The 26018-nt window shown below is 46.6% G+C and overlaps 1 protein-coding gene across 3 annotated transcripts; it reads right to left on the reverse strand.

Moving 5' to 3' along the window:
• Positions 1-1932: 1932 nt before the first annotated feature.
• LCMT2 (leucine carboxyl methyltransferase 2) lies at positions 1933-25418 on the reverse strand. Of its 3 annotated transcripts, XM_077192262.1 has the most exons (16): positions 25325-25418; positions 24784-24908; positions 23009-23090; positions 22499-22679; positions 20078-20234; positions 19456-19645; positions 18946-19053; positions 16819-16909; positions 14448-14705; positions 12191-12421; positions 11095-11192; positions 9224-9411; positions 8894-9029; positions 6150-6964; positions 4840-5649; positions 1933-4669 (listed from the first exon to the last, which is right to left on the reverse strand). In XM_077192262.1, the coding sequence occupies exons 1-14, from the start codon at positions 25346-25348 to the stop codon at positions 6797-6799; spliced, it is 2037 nt and encodes a 678-aa protein (XP_077048377.1). In that variant the 5' UTR covers positions 25349-25418; the 3' UTR covers positions 1933-4669; positions 4840-5649; positions 6150-6796. The 3 variants fall into 3 exon arrangements, with proteins under 3 accessions (XP_077048377.1, XP_077048368.1, XP_077048383.1); XM_077192253.1 differs by having other exon boundaries at positions 4840-6964; XM_077192268.1 differs by lacking the exons at positions 1933-4669; positions 4840-5649; positions 8894-9029 and having other exon boundaries at positions 6803-6964.
• Positions 25419-26018: the final 600 nt, after the last annotated feature.

The following is a 26018-nucleotide window of genomic DNA, read 5'->3' on the forward strand; positions in this document are numbered from 1 at the left end:
AAAAATTAAAGTCACTCAAATCTTTAGAAACAAATGCTAGTATGATATTTAGTTAAAAAAAAAAAAACAACAAAACAAAACAAACAAAAAAACCCCAACAAACCAAAAAACCTACCAAACCACAAAGAAGTTACCTCAAAATATCAAAACTACCACTTAAAACAATTAACCCTACTAAGACCCAACTTAACAATAATACATTAAAAAAACCCCAAACCCAGTTACTTGAACACAAATTTACTTCTCAGTATTAATTCCCACGAGAGAGATGAACCGGGTCCGTTGGCCTGTTGGTGAGGGGATCTCGGTGCAATACCAGTGAACAAGAACAGCAGCGAAGAGCTGCACCAGCAATCGAGAGCTGAGCAATAACAACTGCTTCCCTCCACCGGTCACTGCTCACCTTGCCCACCTACCTTGACTGCTAACACCCTCCCCTGAAAATTAAAATGCATGTTAAAGTTCTTGCCCCCTTCTCTGCCTTGTTGCTACCGAGCAGAGGAAGCCAGGCCTGAAGGAAGTTTGAGAGCCTCTCTGCTCATTATTAATCTGCAAAGCACTGGAATTCTAATTGGAAGGTTACATCATAGCAAACACTCATACTCAGCTGGAAGTAGTCACTGAGTATTGTTTTCAGTAACCTTAATCAGGAAACTGCTTTCTCTGTCTGGTACATGGGCAGTATTTCCCAATGAATATTTAGCAGTGGCATTTTGCTTTAGTTTTATTTCCATTTAATTCCCTAAATTCTTTAGGTACCGGTACTTTTCTTATCTTCTGAATGGTTTTCTGATTTTCTGAATGGTTGGAAGATCACAATCTTAAACTGACCACAGAAAAAGTCCAGGAGTTCCCTTGCTCAGGTTTTTTTTCTTCTCATTTTCTGCTTCCTGTTCCGATCTGGTATCTGTTCTTTTCAATGCGTATTTAAAGGAGTACAATTATTAGTGCTCGGGGAAGATTTGTGAAGTGCTACTTCTCCATCTTGCTGGCCATGTCACAGAATCCATCCAGAAAATTCCAGTCTGTAGCTGTACCAAATTCCAGGTATTGGTACAAATAACAGACAAAGTTAATGAAACACTGTCCCTTAGGGAAGATTTCCCACGTTTTAAAAATCTGTGTGAATAGATAGAAAAATGGTCAGATCAAGTGTATATCAATTTAGATCCACGACAATATCAATTTAAACTGTCAAAAACTTGTGGGTTTTGATGATGGTGCTACTGCTTTTTAGACTAAAAAAATTAACAATACTGACCTGAAAACTGTGAGACATTTTTCAAATATTTTAATAAATGCTGGAGATTAAATAAGGTGTTTACCCTCAATTTAAACACAGAAATGGAAAAGGAGATTTTCTCCTCATTTTAAACCCTTTTCCCCACAAAACCTCAATTTTCTGGGGTTAGTGGGATGGACAGGGAAAATGAAAGGAAAAAGAACTTCTTGTGCCTCCACTGTGCCCCACCTGCTCAGGTGGGTTAGGGTAGGTGTGTTCCCCTCCCCTCCCCTGCTCAGGGGGGTTAGGGTAGGTGAGTTCCCCTCCTCTCCTGCCCCTCGGCACAGGGCCTGTCCCTGCACACTTGGGCAGTGCCCCAGGTCCTCGCCAGCCCCTGTGACAAGGTCTCACCACCACCCCGTGAGAGACTCCCTGGACTCTCCCCTTGCAGCTCTTGCCAGCAGGCAGCCAGGTGTCACACACACCCCAGCAGCATCTGCCCCCTCCTCATCCTCACTGGCCACACCCGAGGCTGCTGCACATCAGGAGGTGGAGACACCTGAGTGGGGGGACATGTGTGAGGGGTGGCACCACAAACCCAGAACTGGGCCACTGGGCCCAAAGGGCTCCCCAGGATGTAGATGCATGAACAAAGCTTCATAGAATGGAGAAGGCCCAACAGTTTTTGTATTTTACACACAGAGTCATGATAAAAGTCACATTTTTTAATAGTTAAAATAACAGTGAAAGTTACTGGTTAGTTACAGCAGTGAGCTTCATACAGCATCCCACCTTCATGGACTTATCAGAAGAAGCAGTTTCAGGTTCTTTCATCTCCTCCCACACTTGGGAAAGCCATTTTTAACCAAACTGCTTGGCAATTTTCTCATTTGAATAAAAGCAAGCACTGGCAACAACCAACAAGTGAAAAGGAAATCAGAATATCTTGGAGACATGGTGGGATGGCTCCTATGACTAGAGCACTGGGATGGAAGGGCTTAGGCTTTTTAGGAAAGACAAGCTAGGAGGATGAGGAGGGGATGCAGCCCTCTAGAGATATGGAACTCTGCCTGGGGAAGTACGAGAAGCCAGCTGAGAGCTTGTGGTTAAGGGGAGGGCAGGGACATTAAAGACAACAAGAAGGGCTTCTATAGCGATGTTGCAAGCAAGAGAGTTGGGGTAATGTGGGCTCCCTCCAGAAGGAAACAGACCCTGCACAAAGAGAAGACTGATGTTCACAAGGACTTCTGTGCCTCAGTCTTCAATGGCAAGTGCCCCAGCCATGCTGCCAAGCTGAGAAAGGCAAATGCAGGGACTGGGAGAATGAAGACCCTGAGCCCACTGAGAGGATCAGATTTGAGACCATCCAAGGAACCAGATTTGAGACCATCCAAGTGCTCAAGTCCATGGGACCTGAAGAGATACATCCCCAGGCCCAGAGGGAACTAGCAGAAGTTGCTAAGCCATTATCCATAATTGTTTGAAAAATTGTGGCAGTTAGGTAAAGTCCCTGGTGACTCGAAAAAGGAAAATATAACCCCCATTTTTAGAAAGGGGAAAGCAGAAGACCTGAGGAACCACTTCTACCCAGAGCAATGGTGACAGTACTGCACAGCCCCATGGAGCTGCTTCTCCTATCTGGCTCTACAAGATCCTCCACTTCCATCACCCTCCTCCTCACTGCTTCCACAGGACAACTGCTGCCCAGCTCTGGAGATTGATGGACATTTCCCAGACATTTCATGGGCAAAGGAGTGGTGAGGATGTGTTGCGATGGTGTGGGACCCGAGCAGGACATACACGACATGGATTAATAAAGGCTGGAGAACATGCTGAGTTGGGCAGGAAGAGTTCAATTGCTTCCAGTGGGCCTGTGGTTTGGATTTGTGCTGAAGAGACTGTTGATAGCCCCAGGATGTTTCAACCACTGCTGAGCATCAAGGCTTTTGGTGCTCCTCACAGCATCCTGCCAGCAAATAGGCTGATGTTGCACAAGGAGCTGGGAGGAGAGTGATAAACCCTACAGAAGGGCTCATTCAGGAGAGTGATAAACCCTTCCTTCTCAGCAAGGAAGGAGAAGCAGTGTGGTAGCCCTGTATATGAGGGCACATTTTGACTCTAGAAATTGACAGTGGTGATGAAAGGGTCGAGGGTTGATGGGTAAGAATCAGGGGAAGAGCAGACACCAAAGTGTGAATCTTCTCAGGAAGGCTGGTAGGCAGATTGGTAGCTCCCAGTGTCCTTCATTCTACCCTTAGAGCAGGGTGCAATGAAGTTTCCTGGATTGTCCACAGCTTTCCTTCTATGACAAAGTGACTTGCTTGGTGGGAGAGAAAAATGCTGGGGATGATGTTTACCTGGGCTTTTATTAAGCCTTTGACACCATTCCCCAAAGCATTCTTGTGGAGAAACTGGCTGCCCATGGCTTGGACAGGTCCACCATTCACTGTAAAAAAGGGTCTGGATGGCCAGACCCAGAGAGTGGTAGGGGACAGTTTAATTCAGCTGCTATCCAGTCACCAGTGGGGCTCCCCTGGGAAGCACTGAGACCAGTCCTATTTCTATCCATGACCTGGAGGAGGGGACCCTCAGCCAATTTGTAAAGGATCTGCCAGAGGACAGGAAGACTCTGCAGAGGAACCTGTAGAGGCCCAGGGATTGCACTGTCCCAGGCAGTTCCTGAAACCCCCTTCTCCCCTGCCCCTCCCTGGCCACTCATTCTTACTACATCCTTTTTCTCAGCTGGGCCCAGCACCGCCGCCACCACCGGGGTCTCAAGCGGATGCTGAAGCAGCGGCGGCGCTGACCGTGTCGTGTCTGCCAGGCCTCCAGGTATCTCTGCAGGCGGGCATGGAGCTGCTCCAGGAGCCTCCCAGCAGCAGTGCCCGTGCTGTATTCCAGCTCCACCGAGCTGCTGCTGCTGCTGCTGCAGCTGCTGCAACTGCTTTCCAATACAATGGGATTCATGATCACCACTAGTCTGGGGAGCAACCTGGCGATCGCCACAGATCTTCTGCGTTGCAGCATCAGGGAGCTGCTGCTACTGCATCGACTTATGTCCTTAGGTTTGCTCTCCTCTGTCACCTTGTACATGTCTGGCCTTGCCAACTCCACTCCAAGGCACTGGGGACGCTCTCTGGCCCCCAGCAGCTTTGGTGCAACATGCGGATCAGCCTGGACCACCCTGCCGCTCCCTCGGCTCCCTCGGCCCCATCGCCACTGGGACAGCTGAGCCTCCAGCTCCTTGCGGTGCTCCTCGAAGAGCGCCTGCGAGTCCTGACAGCTCCGGATGAACCTTGGGAAACGCCTCCTGGAGCTCATGGAGCCGCGTGGGGAGCTGCCGTGGGGCAGCCCCAGCTGTGCTGATCTCCGTGCCCTGCCCACGCTGCTCTGCCCCTCCAGCCGGCCTCTGGCTGCGCTCGGATGCTCTGAGCTCTGATGGATCCTCTGCAAGAACCACGGATGGGTGAGACAGGAGCAGCTCCCCAGAACGCTCCACACTGTCCTGCCACGCATGGCACACCACCAACACACCCCAAACCCACACGGCCCAGCTCAGCCCAGCCCAGTCCAGCCCAGCCCAGCCCAGCCCACACAGCAGATCAGAGGCCACCTACCCACAGACACTTGTCCCGTAGCATGACAAAGACCAGGATGAGCTGCAGCAGCACCATCGTGATTGCCACCAGCTCACCCATGGTGAAGATGTTGAGGAGCCCCATGGCACCGTCTGTGGCAATCCAGGTCACCAGCAAAGGCTGCTGAAGAGGCTCCCCAGAGACCTGCAGGATCCCAGTGAGGGAATCCAATCCTGCTGGGGTGGCAGAGGCTGGGGCTGCTGTCTGCCAGGACACTGCCAGACTGTGGTGCCCAGAAGTTTGCTCCTGTGAGGCGCCTTTTATAGCCTGGCAGAGTCCCCTGTGTGACATCATGAGGCAGCCAGAGCCCTCTTTGTGACAGTGTGGGGCAGTCAGAAATCCCTTTGTGACAGTGTGGGGCAGCCAGAGCCCTCTGTGTGCCATCCTGGGGCAGTCAGAAATCCCTTTGTGACAGTGTGGGGCAGCCAGAGCCCTCTGTGTGCCATCCTGGGCAGTCAGAACCCCCTTCTGGATACCCAGGAGCCCACAGGAGGCCAATGGAGAGCCCTTGCTGCCATGCATTCCACATTGCCCTGCTGAAACCTTCAGGATTCTTGAAATCTGTCAGGTGGTAACAATTTCATTTGACCTCACGAATCTGTTTTCGGTTGTTGTTGGATCTGTAATTGCTGGGAGCGGGAGGAGGCTAACTGCTTCATAAAATACATCTCTTCTGAATAGATGATTTGTCTCAATTTCATAAGCCTCCATGACATAAGGGCAGTGATCATGCCCCTGTGCTGGGCACTGGCGAGGTCGGACTTCAAATCCTGTGTTCAGTTTTGGGCCCTGCATAACAATAAAGACATTGAGGTTGCTGGAGTGTATCCAGAGAAGGGCAACGAAGCTGGGGAAGGGTCTTGTGCTTTAACCCCAGCTGGCAATTCAGTAAAGAAAAAAAAGCGAGAAAGAAACTCATAAAGTGAGATAATTCAATAAATAGAAACAAATTCCAAAAATATTGGATGAGAGAAAAGAAAGAGAGAAGAAAAACAAATAAAGTTAATATTAACAATTTCTCTGCACCCAACAACTGATGTGCAGTCAGTCAGTCACTTATCATGGAATCACAGATTGGTTTGGGTTGGAAGGGACCTTAAAGATCAAGTACCACCGTCTTGCTATGGGCAGGGACACCTTCCACTGGACCAGGTTGTTCCAAGCCCCATCCAACCTGGCCTTGGACACTTTCATGGATGGGGCAACAACAGCTCCTTGGGGCAATGTGTGCCAGGGCCTCACCAGCCTCACAGGGAAGAATTTCTTCCCAATATCCGATCTAAACCTACTCTGTCTCAGTTAGAAGCCGTTCTCCCTTGTCCAGTCTCTCCAGGCCCCTGTAAATAAGTCTCTCTCCATCCTTCTTCTTGGCCCCCTTCAAGTACTGCGAGGCCACAATTGGGTCACTTCAAAGCTTCTCTTCCCCAGGCTGAACAATGCCAATTCTCTCAGCCTTTCCTCATAGCATAGACGTGCTCCATCCTTCTGATCATCTTGGGGTCTCCTCTGGACTCTCTCCAGCAGCTCCACGTCTTTCCTGTGCTGAGACCCCTGAGCTGCAGGCAGCACTGCAGGTGAGATCTTACCAGAGCAGGGCAGAAGTGAAGAATCCTCATGGGTTTCCCTACCCATGGCAGGGAGGTAGAAGAGGATGGTCTTTACAGCGCCTTTCAACCCAAACCACACTGCTCTTCACCTCTAAGGACTACTGCTGCCAGCTGCTTTTGAGGTACTTTATTTACAGCAACACAAAGAGCTGTAAAAACTCAACAGCCAGTGAGGTGTGAATCCGCTGTAACTGTCCCTCCTGATCCCACCTTCACAAACGCATTCTGGATACAAAGCCTTTGTGGAAATATTGTGCTGTTTTTGGACCTAGAGTGAACAGATGTCTCCCCACAGTGCAGTAGCAGGGTTCAGCCCTGCTTGGTCCCACTCAGTGGCTGGTCAGGATGCTGCTGAGGTTCAGCAAGACAGGCTCTGGGTTCAGGTGTGTCCCAAAGGAGAAGCAGTTTCCACCTCCACCAATAACCAACAGCTCCTTCTCATCTGGCAGAAAGACACTGCTATGATTATGTAGCATTAACGGCCACTCCAGGTGCTCCTGAAAAAGGAAAGGAGATTTTGAACATACAGAACTTCATGTGGTCCACCGTACCACCCCTGAATGTGGGCAGATAGCTAGAGAATACAGGAACAAGGAACCTCTGAGCTGTACTCCTCCACAACACCCACCCACCAACTTGCAGCTCAGTGATTTTTTAATGAGAGAAAATGCCTTTGTACTCCCTGAATCTTGAGGCTTTTCCTCCCAAGAAGGTAGCCAGTTAGTTTGTGATTCAATGTAAATCTTTGGCATTAATGGCCTGTGGCAAGGAGTTCCAGAGCTTATCTATGTAACTGGTGGGTTCAAAAGCCTAGAGAGTTTCACCTTAGTCAAAGCAAACAGCTCCTAAGCAAAGCAAGACACCAATCCATCTGCATCCGTTTATTCAGTGTAAACAAAAAAGTTACATTCTTTTAGATACAACTTTACTATCACTGTACCTATCCTCATTGCTGTCCAACAAGGGCAGTCTATTTTATCTAAAGGATATGAGGCCACTTACAACTTCTGCTACAGGCAATAATTGAAAACTAAGCTCAATTAAGCACTTTTCATGCTTTTATACCCTCAGCAAAATGCTGCAAGATCAACTGGATGCACACACACTGTTCACTATAAAAAACTGACTCGTCACAAATTCCAGTTTCACCAACAACAGGTTCCATATGTACAGTTATCAAAAGAAAGTAGTTTCTTTACATAAAAGATAAATAAAAACTTGTCAGGCCAAAGAAATGTTCTTACAGAATCACAGAATGGTTTTGGATGGGACCTTAAATAATGCCACCTTGCTCCACCCCCCTGCACTGGGCAGGGACAGCTTCCACTAGACCAGGTTGCTCCAAGCCAAATCTAACCTGGCCTCCAACTCTTCCAGGGATTGGGAAGCCAAAGCTTTTCTGGGCAGCCTTTGTCAGTGCCTCACCACTACTCATAAAAAATTTCATCCATATACCCAGTTTGAAGCTACTGTCCTTTAGATGAAAACCACCACCCCGTGTCCTATCACTACAGGCCCTGCTAAAATGTCTGTCCCCATCCTTCTTGCAAGGCCCCCTTTAAGTACTGGAAGGGGCTCTAAGGTCTCCCCAGAGCCCTCCCTCTCTCTTAAGGCTGAACAACCCCAACCCTCTCAGCACATTCTCACAGGACATCAGCTCCAGCTCTCTGCTGATCTTTGTGGCCCTTCTATGGATTTCATCCAACAGATCTATGTCTTTCTTTTACTCAAGGCAGTATTATCTGACATAAGGGCTACTCAGAGACATAGACCAAGTTTTAGCCAGAGTATGCCAAAATCCTGCTGTTTGACACCACCTGTATGACTGCTCTTCAGTGATTCATAGAAGAAAGTTACCAAATAGTCAAAGTTGGAAGGGTCCTCCAAGCACCATCCAGTCCAACCACCCTGTTCAAAGCAGGCTCAACTCAAGCAGGCTTTTCAGTAGCTTGCCCAGTCAGGTTTCAAATATCTCCAATAATGGAAATATTACTTCCTCTCTGAGCAATCTGTTCAGGGTCCAATCATCCTTACAGGAAGCTTTTATGTTCCAGTGGAGTTTCCAGCATTTGTGTGCTAGTTTTTTTCTCATGTTTCAGGCAGCAGCTAGAGCACACCAGTTTCCACCCAGAAGATCTCAATGAAATTATACTACAGACCTTAAAAACACCAACTTAGCCTCTGGTTTATCTGTTCTCTTCCTCCACAGACATCCCAAAGTGACCATTTCAGTTCTGCTGCCCCTTGTCCTAAACAGAGCAGCTCCATGTTCCAGTCTTCTGCACATTCCATCTGTCCCTCTCTTAACCCTGTATGTTCTCTGTGCTGGGTAACAGCACTTTGGAATTAGATCCTACCTCTCCATAAAGTGACCATGTTCTTTCACAGGACAATGTTTACCCTGAAAGCAAAGTTTCAGTACTTACCACATTAATCACATAGTTCAAGCAGAGACCAGTCATTAAGTCGATGACAGTGACACCGGGCACAGAGGATGCATGAAACCACACTCCACCAACGAGCAGAAGCTTTCCTTCATGCACATGTGCAGTATGTGAATACCTGGGAGTTCAAAATGAGGTTGAACTCCATTAGCAAGGGATGCTGGTAGAGACAGGCTGAAGATTCTCTGCTGAATGCTCTGAGCAACCTGTCTAGTTGAAGATGCCCATTGCAGGGAGGTTGCACTACTTGGCCTTTAAGAGGTCCCTTTCAAATCAAACTATTTTATGATGCTATGAATGCCTTCTGCTTACCGTGGGACTAGAGGAGGGTGTGTCTCTATTGTCTGCCACTGAAAGCCATGTTCAAGCTCCTTCAGAAGGAAAACGGAACCCAAGGGCTGCTCAGCTGCTCCCAGACCTCCTGCAATCAGCACACCTCCTTCCCAGCTGCAGGCACTGTGAGAGTGGCGGCCTTCTGGGACTGGACCCTCAACAGCAATCTGAAAAAACACAAGTCCAAGGCTGAAGTTTGCCAAGCTAAGTATCTGCTTAATGTCCAGGTTTTAAATGCCTTTTCCTGTGTGGTTGAGTTTTGTGACACCCAACCTTCCCCACATGTTCCTCTAGGGACTGCTCCATGCTTCCATTTACACTGTCTCTGGCCCTCAGTACATTTAATATAATCAGCCTTTAGAGACTTTATTTTCACACATTTATTAGAAGTAACTTTATCTGCATTCTTGCAGGCTGCTTTCTGCTCAAGACATACACCTTGGAACTCCAAATTTGCTTAGAAACACATGGACTAATGCAGTGACCAGCAAAGGAGGTGATCAGTTACTCAAACCACAGAGTGGGTTAAAAGGCTCAACTGCAGGACTAAAATCTAGAAAGAAAACCTTTAGTGCAAGCACTAAAGGAAAAATGTAAGGTCAGGCATTAAAGGAATATCACAGCAAATAAGTGATGTAGAAAAATTTGGAGGTCACTTGGTCCACACCTTTTCCCTACAACAAATTAAACTATATGTTATCATCTGGATGGATGGATGTTTATGTAACAGTTTCCAAAAGTCTGCAGTGACAAGAATTTCTCACCTCTTTAGGTAGTCTATTGCAGACTCAGCTAGATTCACCATCAATTCACCATCAACCATTCCTTAGTGTCCATCTGATTCCCTGTACTACTCAAAGTTAAAATGGAGAACAGTTTTTTTCTTCTCAACAGTAGTATTTTAGATATTAGAAGATTTATTTCTATCTTGAATCTTCTTCAGATCCAATAGCTAGAAGACCTTTAAAATCCTGCGAGGTATGTGGACTGGTCATTCTTGCTGCATACCTCTATACAACTGTTTTACACCCTGTCTATCTCCTTTTCAGCTGTCAGCTTTGGGTATTTTACAGGAGTTCTTCTGAGATTAAAAACATTGTAGAAAAAAGAAGCAATTCACATGTCTACCAGATAACATTCCTGGTTACATAACTGAAGACACAGGGTAGGCCTCCCACAACAGTGGGATATTGCTTACTCATGTTTAGCTTGTGACCTCTAGCAATTATGCATCTCTCACCCTACAGGTATGCTATGTACAAGGCTGGGTTCAAAGAGTTATAGTAAACAGAGTTACACAGGCTGGTGGCCAGTACATAAACGAGGGAGTAAGTCCTCTGCCACTCAATTTCCTTTTATGACACATTCAGCAATCTAGTTGACTGAGGCAGATGTGGAGGTGGTTTTGATTGTAGCAAAGCTACACTGTCTCTAACACTATCCTTCCACAAAAATGTCCAGCTCACAGCTAGATAATGATGGGAGAGGTGAAAGAAGACAGACAATATATTCTCAGTAGCATCCAGCAAAAGGCCAAGAGGCAATGGGCACAAACTGACATCAAAAAAAAATAGACATAAAACCCCCTCATATTGTTCTATCAGGGTGGTCAAGCACTGGAGTAGGTTGCCCAAAGAGACTGTGGAGTCTCCATCTATGGAGATAATCCTACCTGGACAATATACAGAGCAACGTGCTCTAGTTAGATCAGTTTTAAGCTAGAGTGCTGGACTAGATGACCTCCAGATGTCCCTTCCAAGCTCCACTGTTCTGTAGAGACTGTATTTGACTGAAAAGCTGGGTGTTGAGCAGTCAGCTCTAGCTGTAATCCCCACAGAGTGCATTCTTACCACAGTGCAGGAGAGTTCTGGAGCGTGCAGGAAATGCCAATCCCCGAGCACAGGCTGCAGAGCAGAGCGGCCACCATACACAAACAGGTACTGCTCACCTAGGGAAACACAGCCAGGAGGCAACAGAACTTACAACCCGGTGTGCCACAGCAGCAAAAACTTCTATTTGCATAGAAGGGAAGCTGGCAAAAGGGTGCAATAATACTTTGGGTAGATGTCGAGGACTTGCATTTACTGCACTGTGCCCTGTCCTTTCACTGATTCAGAATGGACTATGCAGATAACACCAGTGTTGGTCACTTTCTTCAACTACAAAGCAATATCAAGGCAAAAGTAAGATGAAACAGTACAGTCTGACAAAGACAAAACCCAATGTATAATTAATACAATTTTTTAGCATTTGCTTTTTTGATATAAAATTCTGACTGGAAGGCTTAATGCTACAGTGTTAATTAAACATTGTTCCATGAATGGGAAGTGTGCTCCAGACTAGACTAACAACTGCTTAACAATTCCCTTCTGCTCCCCTTGGAGAGTTCCCTGGCAGCTGCAGGAATGGGACACCTTAGGAAAGGACAGCTTTCAGCTCCTGAATGCCACTGCTTAAGTTTTTGCCCCTTACAACCTGGATCTTTTAATAGACCAACCTTCAGCTTGCTATGGCAGGACCTGATTCTAGAGCTGTTCACAACTACTGAGTGTTTGTCAATTGCTACTAGAAAAGTAACGTTTCTTCTGAAGGACTTTGGGATAAAGAGCTTGGGATCCTGTTCCCCAAAAAATATCCTTCAGAGAGAGCAAAACTTATTTCTGCCATGATCAAGCATGAGTAACTTCAGCCATAAGTGATCTCAAAGAATCAGTCTTCCAGAATGGATTACAGTAGGTTTCAATCCTATTTGCCACTGGGGATAATGAGATAACCAAATAAAAAATTACCATATTTGAAGTGTCAAGAAGAGATCTCAAAGCCTCCTAATTTCTTTACTACTGTCAGGCTTAAGGAATGATCATTATGAACTTAATGAAATTCAACAAGGTCAAGTGCAAGATCCTGCATCCCTACAGCCATTTCCACTCCTTCCAGGCTTTTTACCTTTGAATGTAATTTCAGTTGTGCTGTGTCTCCAACGCAAAGCTGCTGCTTCAGCAGCAGGCTGCAGATTTACAAGCTCCACCGCAACATCACCTGGGCCTGAGGCACCCCAGGTTTCAGGGAACTTCAGCCACAACATTCCCAAGCCTGTGCTCGACGGGGATGTTCGTCCTCCTACCACCACAGCCAGAGTGTCCGAGACACGAGACACAGTATGGTACAACCTCTCACCTGTGGAGATACAAAACATCATGCTTCACACAGGCGGTTTTTCCATGAAATTTATAATCATTTAAGTTGGAAAAGACCCTTAAAGATTATCAAGTCCAACCATTCCTCTGGCACTCTCAAGGGCAAAACTAAACCATGTTCCCAAGAGCCACTTTCACATGGCTTTTAAATGCTTCCAGGGATGTAAACTTCACCACTACCCTGAGTAGCCTGTGCCAGGCATGGACAACCCTTTTCTTCAAGACATTTTTTTCAATATCCAATCTAAACCTCCCTGGCACTTTGCTTGAAGCCATTTCCTCTTATCCTGTCCCTTGTCTCCTGGGAGAAGAGGCCAACCTCCACCTGGTTACACCCTCCTTTCAGGTAGTGGTAAAGAGTGAGAAGCTTCCCCCTGAGCCTCCTTCTCTTCAGGCTGAGCTCCCTGCCCTGCCCAGTTCCCTTGGGCACTACTACAGAGCTTACAGCAGTGGTGCATGAGGGAAGAGCAACAGAGGCCATCTACCTGGACTCACACAAAGCATTTGACACTGTCCTGCCCAGCACCCAGTGTCTAAACTGCAGACATGGATTTGACAGATGGAGCACTCAGTAGATTGGGAACTGGCCGGATGCTCTCTCTCCAAGAGCTGCAGCCACTGGCTCAATGTCTGTGTGGAGACCAGTGGTGAGTGCTGTTGTTCAGGTCTCTCTAGGGACCAGCACTATTTAACATCTTTGTTGGTGACATGGACAGTGGGACCGAGAGCACCGCAGCACACTTGCCAATGACAAGGACCTGTGTGGTGCAGCCATGCACTGGAGGGACAGGAGTGGCATCCAGAGGGAACTGGACAGGAGAGGTGGGATGTGCGAGCCTCATGGGGTTCAGCAGGACCAAGGGCAAGGTCCTGCACCTGGGCTGGGACAATCCAAACATAAATACAGACTAGTCAGAGAACGTATCAAAAGCGGCTCTGGGGAGAAGGACTTGGAGGCATTTGTGAACAAAGCAGTATGTGCTCACAGCACAGAAAGTCAACCATGTCCCAGGCTGCATCAATGTGTGGCCAGCAGGTCAAGGAAGATGATTCTCACCCCCTATGCTGCTTTTCTGAGACCCCACCAGGAGTTCTGCATCTAGGTGTGGTGTCCCCAGCACAATTAAGACATGTAGCTGTTGGAAAAATTCAGAGTCCACTAGCTTGATCACAGGGTTGAAGCCCCTCTGTTCTAAAGCCAGGCTGAGAGAGTCTGGGCTGTTCAGCCCAGAGAAGTGAAGGCTCCAGGCAGACCTTAGCACCCCTTCCAGTGCCTAAAGAGACTCCCAGAGAGCTGGAGAGGGACTTTGGAAAAGGGCCTGCAGTGACAGGACAAGGGAAAACAGCTTCCAACTGCCAGACTGCAGGGTTAGATGGGATATTGGGAACAAATTCTTCTCTGTGAAAGTGTGGAGGCCCTGGCACAGGTTGCCCAGAGAAGTGGCTGCCATTTGTCTAGAAGTGTTCCACACCATGCTGGATGGGGCTCTGGTGAACCTGGTCTACTGGAATGTGTCCCTGCCCTTGGCAGAGGGTTGGAGCTAGATGATCTTTAAAGTCCCTTCCACCCCAACCCTTCTGTGATTCTGTGACTCCAGCCCCTCACTGTCTCTCTTTCTGTTAGAGGCCCAGAACTGGACTTGGCACTCCCAAGGGTCTCTGCAGTGCCCAGTAGAGAGAGACAATCACTGCTCTAGGCCTGTGGCCACACTAGGCTGGTACCAGCCAGGTGCAATTTGCTTTCTTGCCCACCTGGGCTCATGTTCAACCACTGTCAAACAGAACCCCCAGGTCCTTTTCCAGCTTTCCAGTCACCCTGCCCTCAGCCTGGGGCACTGCATGGGGCTGTGATGACCAAAGGGCAGGATGGGACATTCAACAACCAGATCTGTCAAGTGTCTGTGACTGCAGCATCACTGTGCCATGACAGCACTTCTTCACCAGACTTTCTCTCTCTTTTAGCACAAAGGTACCCCCCTTGCATTGCCATGGGTATGGGAACTCACCCCATCTTTGATCAGGAACATTCGGTGTCACACAGACAGCTCCCCAGTGGCCTGCATGCCTGCTCAGCAGGTGGACATTCCTCACACGGCAGTGCTGTCCATCCTCCTCCCCAAAGCCTCCCGTGGTCACAATCACATTGGGCTTTACAAGAACAGAGCGGTGACCGTAACGCCTCAGGCCAGGAATTGCTGAGAGCCCTGCACACACTGCTGCAGGGACACTGCCGGCCACCCCGACAGGACCAGCGTGACAGGGAACTGGAGACAAAGAGAAACAAAGAACTTGGGCACAAATGCAACCAAGGACTACATCTTAAGCAAGAGATTAAGCACGTCACCTTTTCAAAATGACCATTCATCTTTTCAAGAAGCAATAATTGAGAAGTAAGTTGACAGTGCACCCAGATAATCTGACATGCCCTAGAAATCAGGATGTAATGGTTAAAACTACCACTGTACTAACTGTAAATTCTACTCTGCTCACTCAGCTCCTGCAATTCTGAGACTGCTTTCATGGGATGGACATAGGACTGGCCAGGCAAGTGCAGTGTCCTAAACTGCTGCAGCAAGATATGAACCACTACAGTATCTTCAAAAGGAGGATGTGTCTGATTAAGGCAATATTTGGCTACATGAACAGCAAAGAACAGCAGAAAAAGGACAAACACCTGGAAGGTGATTTCAAAGTTTCTTCCCAGATTTTGATCCTACCTTCACAGAAGCACTGAAATAACATTCTGAAGCATGACAAGTAATCTATTAACTCCAGTGGTCCTACTATAGGAGAGTGTTTCCAGTTACCTAAGTATCTTCTCTCTAAATATTATATCCCTTAGCAATGAAGCAAACTCTCAGCACAGGACTCTGGCTCACCTACACATTGTTTTCTTTAATCAGTTTGGAATCTGTGTCTTCTTCGTTTTAATCAAGGTCTTTATTCTTGTATTGTAAGAGATGATGAAGAGGAGGAGCAGCTCACAGTCCATTTTTTGTATGCCATAATCAGAAAAATTGCCTGTACTGATCGTTGCTTTGCACAAGACCCTACTTAATCATTTGATGAAGTAAGAAATTTCATCTCCTTGGGCTTAAATATCTTTTTACAGACTAATTTTTTAAAGATGAATGAGTTTTTTCATATCACAAAATGTACTTACCACGATCTCTTTGGAAGATTTAGTACTTGCACTCTCTCTAACTGGGACCCCAGTCTATCTGAGAGGATAACTGGGGGCATTTATTGATATTAGAGACATATCTTTTGCATTCCCAGTAAAATATATCTAAGCATGGACAATTTACTGGACTTTGAAGGCTTTTGCTATCAGTTTTGAATACAACAAAGATAGCAGCAGAAAAACCCTAATCCTGTCTCTAATTAAACAAACGGTTTCACTGTAGTAAAGTTTGTTAAGAAAATGTCAGATTTTTTTCCTTAATTTAATGATAGGTACTATGCGTTTAGGAGCCTTCAAGGATTTAACTTGTAACAATCACACAGTACATTAAATCTCACCCACAGTCATTCAGCTTCAATTTCCCAACATCTTCAAATCTAATTGAGACACAACACATGGATTCAGTGGCCTTGCTGGCCTCAGGAATGCCATCCTGCCCTATCCTTTTTCAGCTGCTTTTCTTGCTCCCTAGAACAGAGATTTCAACTCTCTCTTGAAGCTACAACTACTTGTGGTGCTATACTGTGAACACTAGTGATATAAAACAGGTTAAAAATAACCTTCTGCTTTCTATCCTGAAAAAGGAAGCAATCAGTCAAAATCAGGAATTTCTTGGACTGCCATGGCCCCAAATCCTTTTTATCTTGGAAAGACAATCTTGGTCTTGTCTTTTCCCCACCATCTAAAAAAGGTGACATTCAGATTTAAAAGCAATTCAGAAACAGAAATATGGCAGGTACAATTGCACCCACAAGGGATAAGGAAACAAAGCACAGCTTCATGTCAGGCTCCTGAGTGGTCTGCTGGACAGGGCAGTAAAGAAAACAGAACAACCTTCTGGGAGCTGGAAGGAGAGAATGGTATGTGGAGGCAACCAGGAATAAATTCAAAAGGGAGATCCTGAAAACAGGACTAGGAGCAGGGTAGGCTGGCACTGCAGCCATGCACTGGAGGGGCTCATGTGTGAACAAATGACAAGCTGATCAGACTGAGAGAACAGGAGTGATCAGAACCAGCAGCATTAGGCCACAGCCCTGGCTTGGTTTGGACAGCAGAACTATTGTGGAGGAGTGGAGAAAGCTACCAGATGGCAGCATCCCATCTGCCCCTTCCAGGATTTCAATGGCTTCTAAAACCTCTCAGAGACACCTACGTGAGATAAAAGAATAATGTGAAAACTACTTGGTGTGTACCTGTCCCACTGGGTGACAACGGAGTCCAGGAAGGTTCCATCCCCTTCGATGCAGCCAACACAAAGTAATGAGAACACTTCAGATGCCATTCCTGTAGCAAGCCCAAAGTAAAAAACAAATAAACAAAAAAACAAACCAATAAAGGAAGAACCAAACAAAAATCAATCCCCTTCAAAATCTTAGGGCAAATAGTAGTAAGGACCTCAAAACAGCCAAGGTGACCAAATCAAATACGAACAGCCTATCACTGTTCTCATCAATGGTCAAAATCAGAGGGGTAAAGCTGAATCGGAGAAAGAACTGGTGGGTAAATACCTTTCTCACTCCAACTTTCAAAAATTTACTTCCAAAAATTTACAAAGCCCAGGGATCTTCTAAGCAAGAAGCTGTGTCTTTGTATTTAACAATCTTTGATGGATTTTTCACCCATGAACCTACCCAGCTGCTCTTTGAACTCACATAAACTTTAACATGCCCAACATACATCCCATAGCTTAACTATGTGTTGCATGGGAAAGTTCTTCTTTTTGGAGTCAGCTTCCCCTTATGCCTCTGAGTTCTGATCATAAAAAAGAGTGAGGTCTTTATACCAGAGGGATTGAAGTGATTCCAAAGAAATCACAAATGTTAAAAGGTGCAACGTGCTCTGTGCCGGACAATAATACATCATTTTCAGTCTGGCCTTAGAAACATTCTGGGGCAGAAGCACAAGCAAAAGGCATCTACAGGAAACCAGCAGCAATGAGAGTTCACTGTGGCGTTTATGGACATTAGGGAATTGAGTGTGTTCAGTCCTGTGGGGTGGGATACATTCAGCCAACTATGTGACTAGCGAGCATAAACATAAATTTAAAAGGCACCAGAACTCATTGTATCAGCTTCATTGCCCCAACCCATATTAGAAGTAAAAAGCATCTTTTGAAAAGTGACAACCAGAAATTAATGTAAATATTGAAAATGGAAAACTATTAGTCCCTAAGAAAATTAGTCTAAAAATACTCTCCCTCCACACTGGGTGTCTATTTTACATTTTTTACCTAATTTGACCAAGCTTGTTTACAATAAGACCTTGGATCTTACTTAATCTTTCTCTCAAAGGCTAATTGTAGAGCTCTCTGTTGTCACATCGTTTACTCTTGCGCACGTTTCCAGCTCGGATTCATGCACATAACCTCCTTTGTAAGAAAAACAATACCAAGTCTTTACCTTCCCACTGTATGAGCAATGACCTTGACCTACAGTTCCAGTAGACATTTCTAAACCACTTAGCAAATCTGCCACCACTTTCAGTCACCACTTTTGCATTCATATAGCAGAGCAGATCCTAGCATATTGGCAAAATAAATTCAAGCACATTCAAGTGTTTTCATACTGCAGTTATTCAATTTCTAGAATTATAAACAGAAAACCATAAAATCAAAAGGGAAACTTCTAGTAAGTATTCCACAGGATATTTAGCTCAAAGTTACTCACTATCTTGGATTTATCTTCACTTCTATACGCCAAATAGTCAGAAACTTTGCCAGCAGTTAATATAAAAATGGCAAAGAACAGAGTCATAGTTGAATTTCAATCATTAATGCAGGAATGGCTGTACAAAGTCAGACCAAAAAAGTCTGAAATTAGTAACCTGTGTCCAACAATGACAAACAATAAAGTAGTCTATGGAAATGGAAGGGAGAAGGAAAAGTGCATCTGCTTTCCCCAGGAATGCTCTCAACCAACTGTAGTCAGGAACAGCACATCAGGTGCATATTTATGTATTCATTAATCCTTAATGAATTTCTCTTTCATTAAAGTAATTGTCCCTTGAATCCATGCCAACTTCTAGCATGTATAACTTCTTTTATACTACCAGGTAGTTTGCTATGACAAGCCTGTCTCCTTGAGAGACTGCTCAAGGAAGGGAGGAAGGAACATGCAGCTTTTCTAAGATCAGGGAGAGCCTTCTTCCCATGCTGCTTCACCCGGAGCTCCCCATGGCTTAAGTAAACTGATCCAAGGTCCTTTCTGCCTCCATGAACACCTGTGCCCAGCAGCTCTGTATAGAATTGCAACCATAACAAATTGCAAATACCTTATGATATCAAAGCCAGGTCCCTGATCTTCAGAATAATGGAGGGTTACCTCATACTCATCAAAAGGCTCCAGAGTCTGCACTCTTTGCTGCTCATCTTCTGGAACACAACAGGTGAAAAACTCATTCATATCCATGACACTGCACTCAGTCCAGCCCTAAAAGACAAATCCCTTGAAGTTATCACCCCTGGAAGGACAGAAACTCACTTCCCACAGGAAAACAAAGACCCTAAATTAAACACCTGCATGAGCCACTAAGACTGTTTAGCTAAAGCAAGAGCTTCCTAAAAACTGGTGAAAATAGGTCTCTCATCTGTAAAGTTCTTAAAAATTTAACTTATTACATCAAAAGTCCCAGAGGAACCCATTAATCCCATATGAGGCAATAGGCTGCAAGCCAGTTGGAAGCACCTTCTGATGACAATTCATGCTACCAGAGAAGGCAGCAGCTCAGCCTCAGTCCTGTTTGCTTCAGCCCATAACTGAGCAAGCACTGGTGTCCCCCCCATCCTCAGGTAAATCCAGCCTGGTGCCCGCCCTGGAGCTGCAGGTGCTCACCTTGCCCAGGAAGCGCCTGTGCTGAGCCTGGCAGTCGGGGTACAGCGCCAGCGAGCGCAGTGCCGTGCTCAGCTGCCTGAAGTGCTGCTGCATGACACATCCAAAGGGGTCCTCTGGCTGCACCTGCTCGTACAGCAGGAAACACGCCCGAGGGAAATGCTCTGCTGCCCACTGAATCAGGGCATCTGACCTGTTGGGAGATTGTGCGTAAGGAATTAAACTGAGGGCCCTACAAGAGATGCAGTGCATCCTTCTGCAACACCACAGAGCTGCTATTGAGGCATCCTGACAAGTGGCAATACACTAACAAGAGTGCTGGGCTGAACATCTCCTCCCCACCTGCACAGACAACTCAGGGGATGAGAAGAACAAAAACCTCAAAATTGTTCATTTGGGATTTTTCTTCTTTATTTCTTTCTTTCTTTCCTTCCTTCCTTCTAGGATATCACGTGGACATCAATCACATCATCATAATTACGATGTAGGGAGCTATTTGGGATGCCACAGAATTCCCAAGGTTTTAGTTTCAAGAGACCAGGTCTCTGAGTCCAAGGTGATACACTCAGAAAGAAGCTTGCTGTTTTCCCTTTACCCCTGGGCAAGAGAGGAGAACCAAGCTGACCTGGTGGTCTCCATGTAGGTGAGCACCACCTCTGCGATGAAGAGGGTGGGGATTTCATTGTTCAGTCCTACTTCCTCCAGGGTTCTCTCCAGCTCAGACAGCTCTGATAAATCCACTCCCAGTAATTTATAATCATCTCCAGAAAAGGTAATGGCTCCTGGGAGATAAAAATGATGCAACCTCACTATGGTGCTGCTGCAATACTGAGACCAAAAGAGACAAACAGGAAAATCAGGCAATCACTCACAAGGCTATGTCCATCAACTGTATTTCTCTGTAACAAGTACAAGAAAATCCCCAACACTACATGACCCATGAAGGGGTAGTGCCATGTGATCCATTAACTGCAAGTCTAAAACTCCCGTATTCCTAAAGCAAATTTTACCTACAGACTTCTCATTGAATTATTACACTTACTATAACAACAAAACTTTATTATATTTACCTAAAGAGAATTTTTCCGAACCACTGTAATTCAAAATCAAACCTAAATGGCTCTCATTTATACACCTTTCACTTTAGGCTAGAAAGCACCATTGCTTTGATAGAATTTCAATGGTTCCCCTCACAATTAGAACACGATTGTCAGGTTTCCTAGGCTTGGTTGGTTTGTTTGTTAAACAGATTTCATTTCTGTATAATAGCACTGAGTCCTGAAACTGCACATGCTAGCTCTCAGCAAACACCAGGACCTGACTCACAGATCACCATCCTCAGAAGTAAGTTCCAGTTTCTGATCTGCAAGCATTACCATACCTCTGTAACCCATCAGAATAGGATAAATTATGGCCTGTTTTTGACCTTTTCAGTCAAAACCACATCATTAACAAAGCAAACTGTAAAGTACCTTTAGAAATCACCTACTCTGTCTCTGCAGCCCAACAACTGTATCTGTCCTGAGGACACTTAACCTACACTGTTGTCAAATGCAGACACTTCTGGAGGTAAAATGGTCTTTTTCAGAAGTCCATCACAGTGTTCCGTTCTAATTTCTTCTAACTTGTCCATCCATCCTTTGCTGACCTCTGGACACAGACAATAGGGTATTTCCAACTATCTGAGACCTTCCTTTAAGTACCTGAAGATACTTGGTATGGACAGAGCTCCCTGCCACCAGGATTCTGCAAATATTAAAAATGTGAATGGATTCAGGAAGGAAAGGAACAAGCCCATGGAAGAGCTACTCACTAAGACCTGTGAGTCAGGAACTCACACTCTCTAGTCTTCCATCTGTATTTAAATTAATCAATGCCATCTAAATGCAGAGGCTAACATATGTCCCTATGGCATTTCATTCCATGTTTGCCAGACCATTTGTGTACTTTGTCAAACTCCTACACTCACTCATCTTACTGCAAGTCCCCATGTTTCCTGCAGGTTTATGACATTTCATATTCTACAGCACGTCATCTAGAGTATTACTAGAAAGGCTGGAGGAAAACAGATGCAGGAGAAACCTCTAGTGATCCACATGCTTTACATTCCTCCTTTTGGCCCTCAGCACTCAGCTGGCACAAAATTCTGCAGTGGTTTCACAGGGCTCATTTTCTCCTGCCTTGGAGGGCAAAAAAAAGTCAGGAGACATAACAACTAATGTTTTATTACAGTCAGGACACTTAACAGTCAAACCTTCTCTCTTTCCCATCAAGCCCATAAATCATTGTATAATTTAGGATGAAAGGGAGATTTAAAAGTCACCCTGTCCAAATACTTCCTCTTGGCAACTATCTGTTGTCATGTTGCTCAAAGCTTTGTCCAGTCAAGCTCTATCTCTGTAGTGGTTTTGGTCTCCAAGGCTGGAGAGTCCATTACCTTTCCAGGCAATCTGTTCCCATTTTTAACTACTCATCTGGCACAATCTCCCCCCAATATTTTCTTTATACATCACTGGAATTTCCTTTTTTTTGCCACTTTCAACTGTCCCTTGACTATTTGCTTTATGCCCCCAAGAAAAGTGTGGCTCTGTCTTTTCTAACCTCTCCCAATAGGCAAGCTGAAGAGTGCTGTAAGACTCACCTCCCTCCCAAACTCCTCCCCAGACGGCTGAACAAAACCAGCTCTCCCCTCCTACATCACCTGCTCCATCATTTCATCATCCTCATAACCTCCCACTGGACACGCTACAGTTTGCCACTGGTTTTGGACCAGTATGCTCCAAGCTGGACACACCCTTTCAGAAATTGCAACAGAAAAAACCTGACCTTGGTTTGATATAATCAGCTCCTGACAAATCCATCCTGTCTTCTTGTTATCTCCCAATGCTTACAAATTATTTGTTTCAACGATTTCATAAAATGAATATCCTTTTAATCTACAATTTCATAGTTCCCCTACCATAATCTCTTGCTTTTTGAAGACTGAAGCTGTGTTTATTCCTTCTAAACACTCTGTGCAAAAAAACATCTTCCATGAATGCCATACCTAATCCTTCCCCTCCGGTGTCTCCCACCAGTGCTGACAACTCCTTCACTCCTTTGATCAGAGTAGCTTTTTGGCATGCCACATCTGGGAAATCCACCTCATATACCACAGTGTGATGCAGAAGACCCATATCCTTCAAACGGAAGTATAAGGAATCAAATCCAGCACCTAAAGACAGGATCTGCAGAGAAAGCGTCAGAAAAAGTTATACTCAACTCTAGCAGCATCTTGAAATCTAGGTGTGAAAAATATTAAATATCATCTGTAGAGTGACAAAATCAGGCAACCTCCTGCAAGAGGCAGAGGAATTTTGTGTGGATATTACCCACCCCCCCGCCCCTAGGTACTTCTGCCAAAGTGACACATGGACAGCCACAGTTCTGCCGGTCAGATTCTGTGCCCTGCTGAGAAAGGGCACAGAACAGATGCACTAACGAGTCACTGCCCAGATGCCAGAAAGACTTTACACACATTTAGGGAGAGATGCCAGAAGTCTCAGAGAAAATGTACCTGTGTCCTGGGCAGGCTTTGTGTCTTCAGCAGGAAGTCCTGAACACAGTGATCCACAGCACGGACACGGATGTAATAACCCCTGTAGGAACAAATTCAGTTGTAATCACTGGCCAGGAACCTGATTTCTCCAGCACTGGCAACTGCAATTTTAAAAAAATAAAGATTTTCTTTTTCTCTAATCTTCTACCCAATAATTCCCTGTTTACAGACCTGAACTGGGAGATGATTTTGTCATCTCTAGAGCTTGCTAATAAATACAGATCTCCTGCAATCAGTGTGCATATTAACCATCAAGACAACAGATAACCCAGAGAAAATGTGCAGATACCCCAACTGGACCTGGTCTGTTTTGCATAAATAAATATTTGCTGAATCCTGACAGTGATGATGCCCCCTGGCAATGCAGATGGCCGATACCTGAGTTCCTGCCCCAAACCACATGTCATAACAACAACATGAATGTGTGTGCTCATGTAGTGAGAAGGGAACAAAAAAGGGAGGAAAAGCAAAGTTAGGAGAGGAATCTTGTTCTCTGCTTTTTGAATAAATGGAACTAAATCAGACTAACTCCTGGAAAGCATTTACCATTTCCCTAGCCTGGCATGGACTGATGCCTCTTGTCTCTTGGCATTCTCTTTTAGTTAGTTTCATCCTAGATCCACCTGGTTATATTCCAGCTTTTTTTCACCCCTTTAACAAGCATGTTATCATCTTCACACCTCACAGGGACTTCACAGTCTAAGATGTCCCAAAATTGTTGATAAATGCAATACAGAACTCTTCCTGTGAATTCAGCTTGGCATGCCAATGTTGTGTGACAATTCAATGCAGGTTTCCTGATGAGCCACACACATCTTCATAGGCCTGCAAGCTTCTGCTTGAACACCACTGTGTGATTTCCCCCTGAATGAAACTCCTTTGGCAATTCACAGTCTTTTGGATTGTATTAAACTATTCTCCTCAAATTACATAAATTCCACAATGTCATCAGCCTAGAGTCCTCTGCAAACACACATTAAAACATTCTTGTGTCTTACAAAGCTCTGGAGAAGTTCTCCTGGTCAGACACCACTGACTCTAAAGATCTTGCTTCCCAGAGTCACCAGATACCTTACAGAAATTGTAACATTCTGGGGAGATAATGAGAAAGCTATTGATGTTATTACACTATTGGTATATCTTCAAATATTACAAAGTTTTCAGCAGCATTGAACACTAGAGTTAGGAACCAGTCTGGTGGCATATCATTCTCAGGACAAACCATTCAGTTTTGGTCCAGAGCCATGTAACATTATATTAAAAGTCTAACAAGGTTACACTACTGTGAGACAGGGTGCTGCACGTTGCCACTCTGTACTTTGCTTAAACTGTGTTTGAGAGGCTGTGCCTTGCCCAGCTGACAACTCCAAGCACGAAGGCTTGTGGTGGAAGGGACCTGAAGCTGCTCTCGTTCCACCCTTCTGCCATGGCAGGGACACCTTCCACTGTCCCAGGCTGCTCCAAGCCCCAGTGTCCAACCTGGCCATGGACACTTCCAGGGATGAAGCAGCCACAGCTGCTCTGGGCAACCAGAGAGCCAGGGCCCCGCGACCCTCACAGGGAAGATCTCCCTACTGATATGTAACCTACTCTCTTTCAACTCAAAGCCGCTCCCCCCATTCCGTGCTGTCGCTCCTGGCTCTCCGCAGGCCGAGATCCCCTCCCGCGCCCCGCGGGCACCGGGGCTCAGCAGCCGGAGCAGCCGCAGGTGCTGCCGAGCCCTCGCTCCTCACCGGTGGATCAGGGGCGCCCGCCGCCGCCGCCGCCCCGCCAGAAGCCGCAGGAACCGGTCCTGGATGTAGCCCCGCGCTGCCGCCGAGCACTTGCTGACGGCGCTGCTGCCGCCGGTACCCTGCACCTGCCGGGACAATGACACGGCTCTGCTGCTGCTCCCCACCAGCAGCGCGACCCGAGAAACGCACGGGATGGCGGGGCCGGGCAGCCCCGGGAGGACCCCGAGGGGAGCGGACGGCAGTGCCCGCCGCCGTCGGATCCCCCTCCGACCCAGCCTCCGCTTCCCCTCGCTCTCCGAAGCAGCCGGGCCCAGGCTCCCCGGGCTGCTCCCCGCGGCAGCGGGTCCCCGGAGGTCCCTTAGGGCCCGGGGGTCGCTTACAGCCCGGGAGTCACTCGCGGCCCGGGGGTCACTCACAGCACCGGGGGTCACTCACGGCCCGGGGTGGCTCACAGCCCGGGGGTCACTCGGACCCGGGGGTGGCTCACGGCCCGGGGGCGGCTCACGGCCCGGGGGTCACTCACGGCCCGGGGGTCACTCACAGCACCGGGACGCCCGCGGCCCATCCTGCGCACACCGCACCGACACCGACCGGAAGCGCGAGCGCACCGCCGGACGCCCAGAGCGCGGAGCGCGCCCCCTGCGGGCCCGGCCTGGCACTGCGATGCCTCCCGCCGGGGCGGGAACCGTCAGCCCGGCCCGCCCGTGTGACACGGGCAGGGACATCTGCACCGGACCCATCCACCGGCCCTGATCGCTGAAAGCAATCACAGGAACTTGGGCACAGCAGACTCGCTTCCTGGTCATTGTTAAGAATGTAAACATCTCCAAAAAAACCCCATCACTGTCCAGGAAAATACCGTGATCTTCTCATTCTTTGATGTTCACTGGAATCTTGTCTCCATCAAAAAGAGTGATAGAAAGGAATTTTAGAAGATATCCTTAGATATAATGGCAGTGATGTCAGAAGCGGAGAGAAGGAACAATCATCCTCTGTCTTGTCACAGAAGTGACAAGGAAAGTGCAGGAAACAGTGGCGAGGGCTTTCAAGAGTGCTTTGTTTTATTGCCTTGTGGAGACTGCAGTAGAGAAGGAGGAAGTGAGATATGGATGTGCTGAAATGCTAGTCCGGATAGGTTTTGCAGTGGTATTACAGTGAGATAGGTTTGTGAATCAACACTTGAGGAGATGTGGCAAACAAGAATGCTGAGGATGGGGGTTTTGCTTTTCTGTTGT

This window comes from Agelaius phoeniceus, chromosome 2 (genome assembly GCF_051311805.1).
Source record: "Agelaius phoeniceus isolate bAgePho1 chromosome 2, bAgePho1.hap1, whole genome shotgun sequence".
NCBI lineage: Eukaryota > Metazoa > Chordata > Aves > Passeriformes > Icteridae > Agelaius > Agelaius phoeniceus.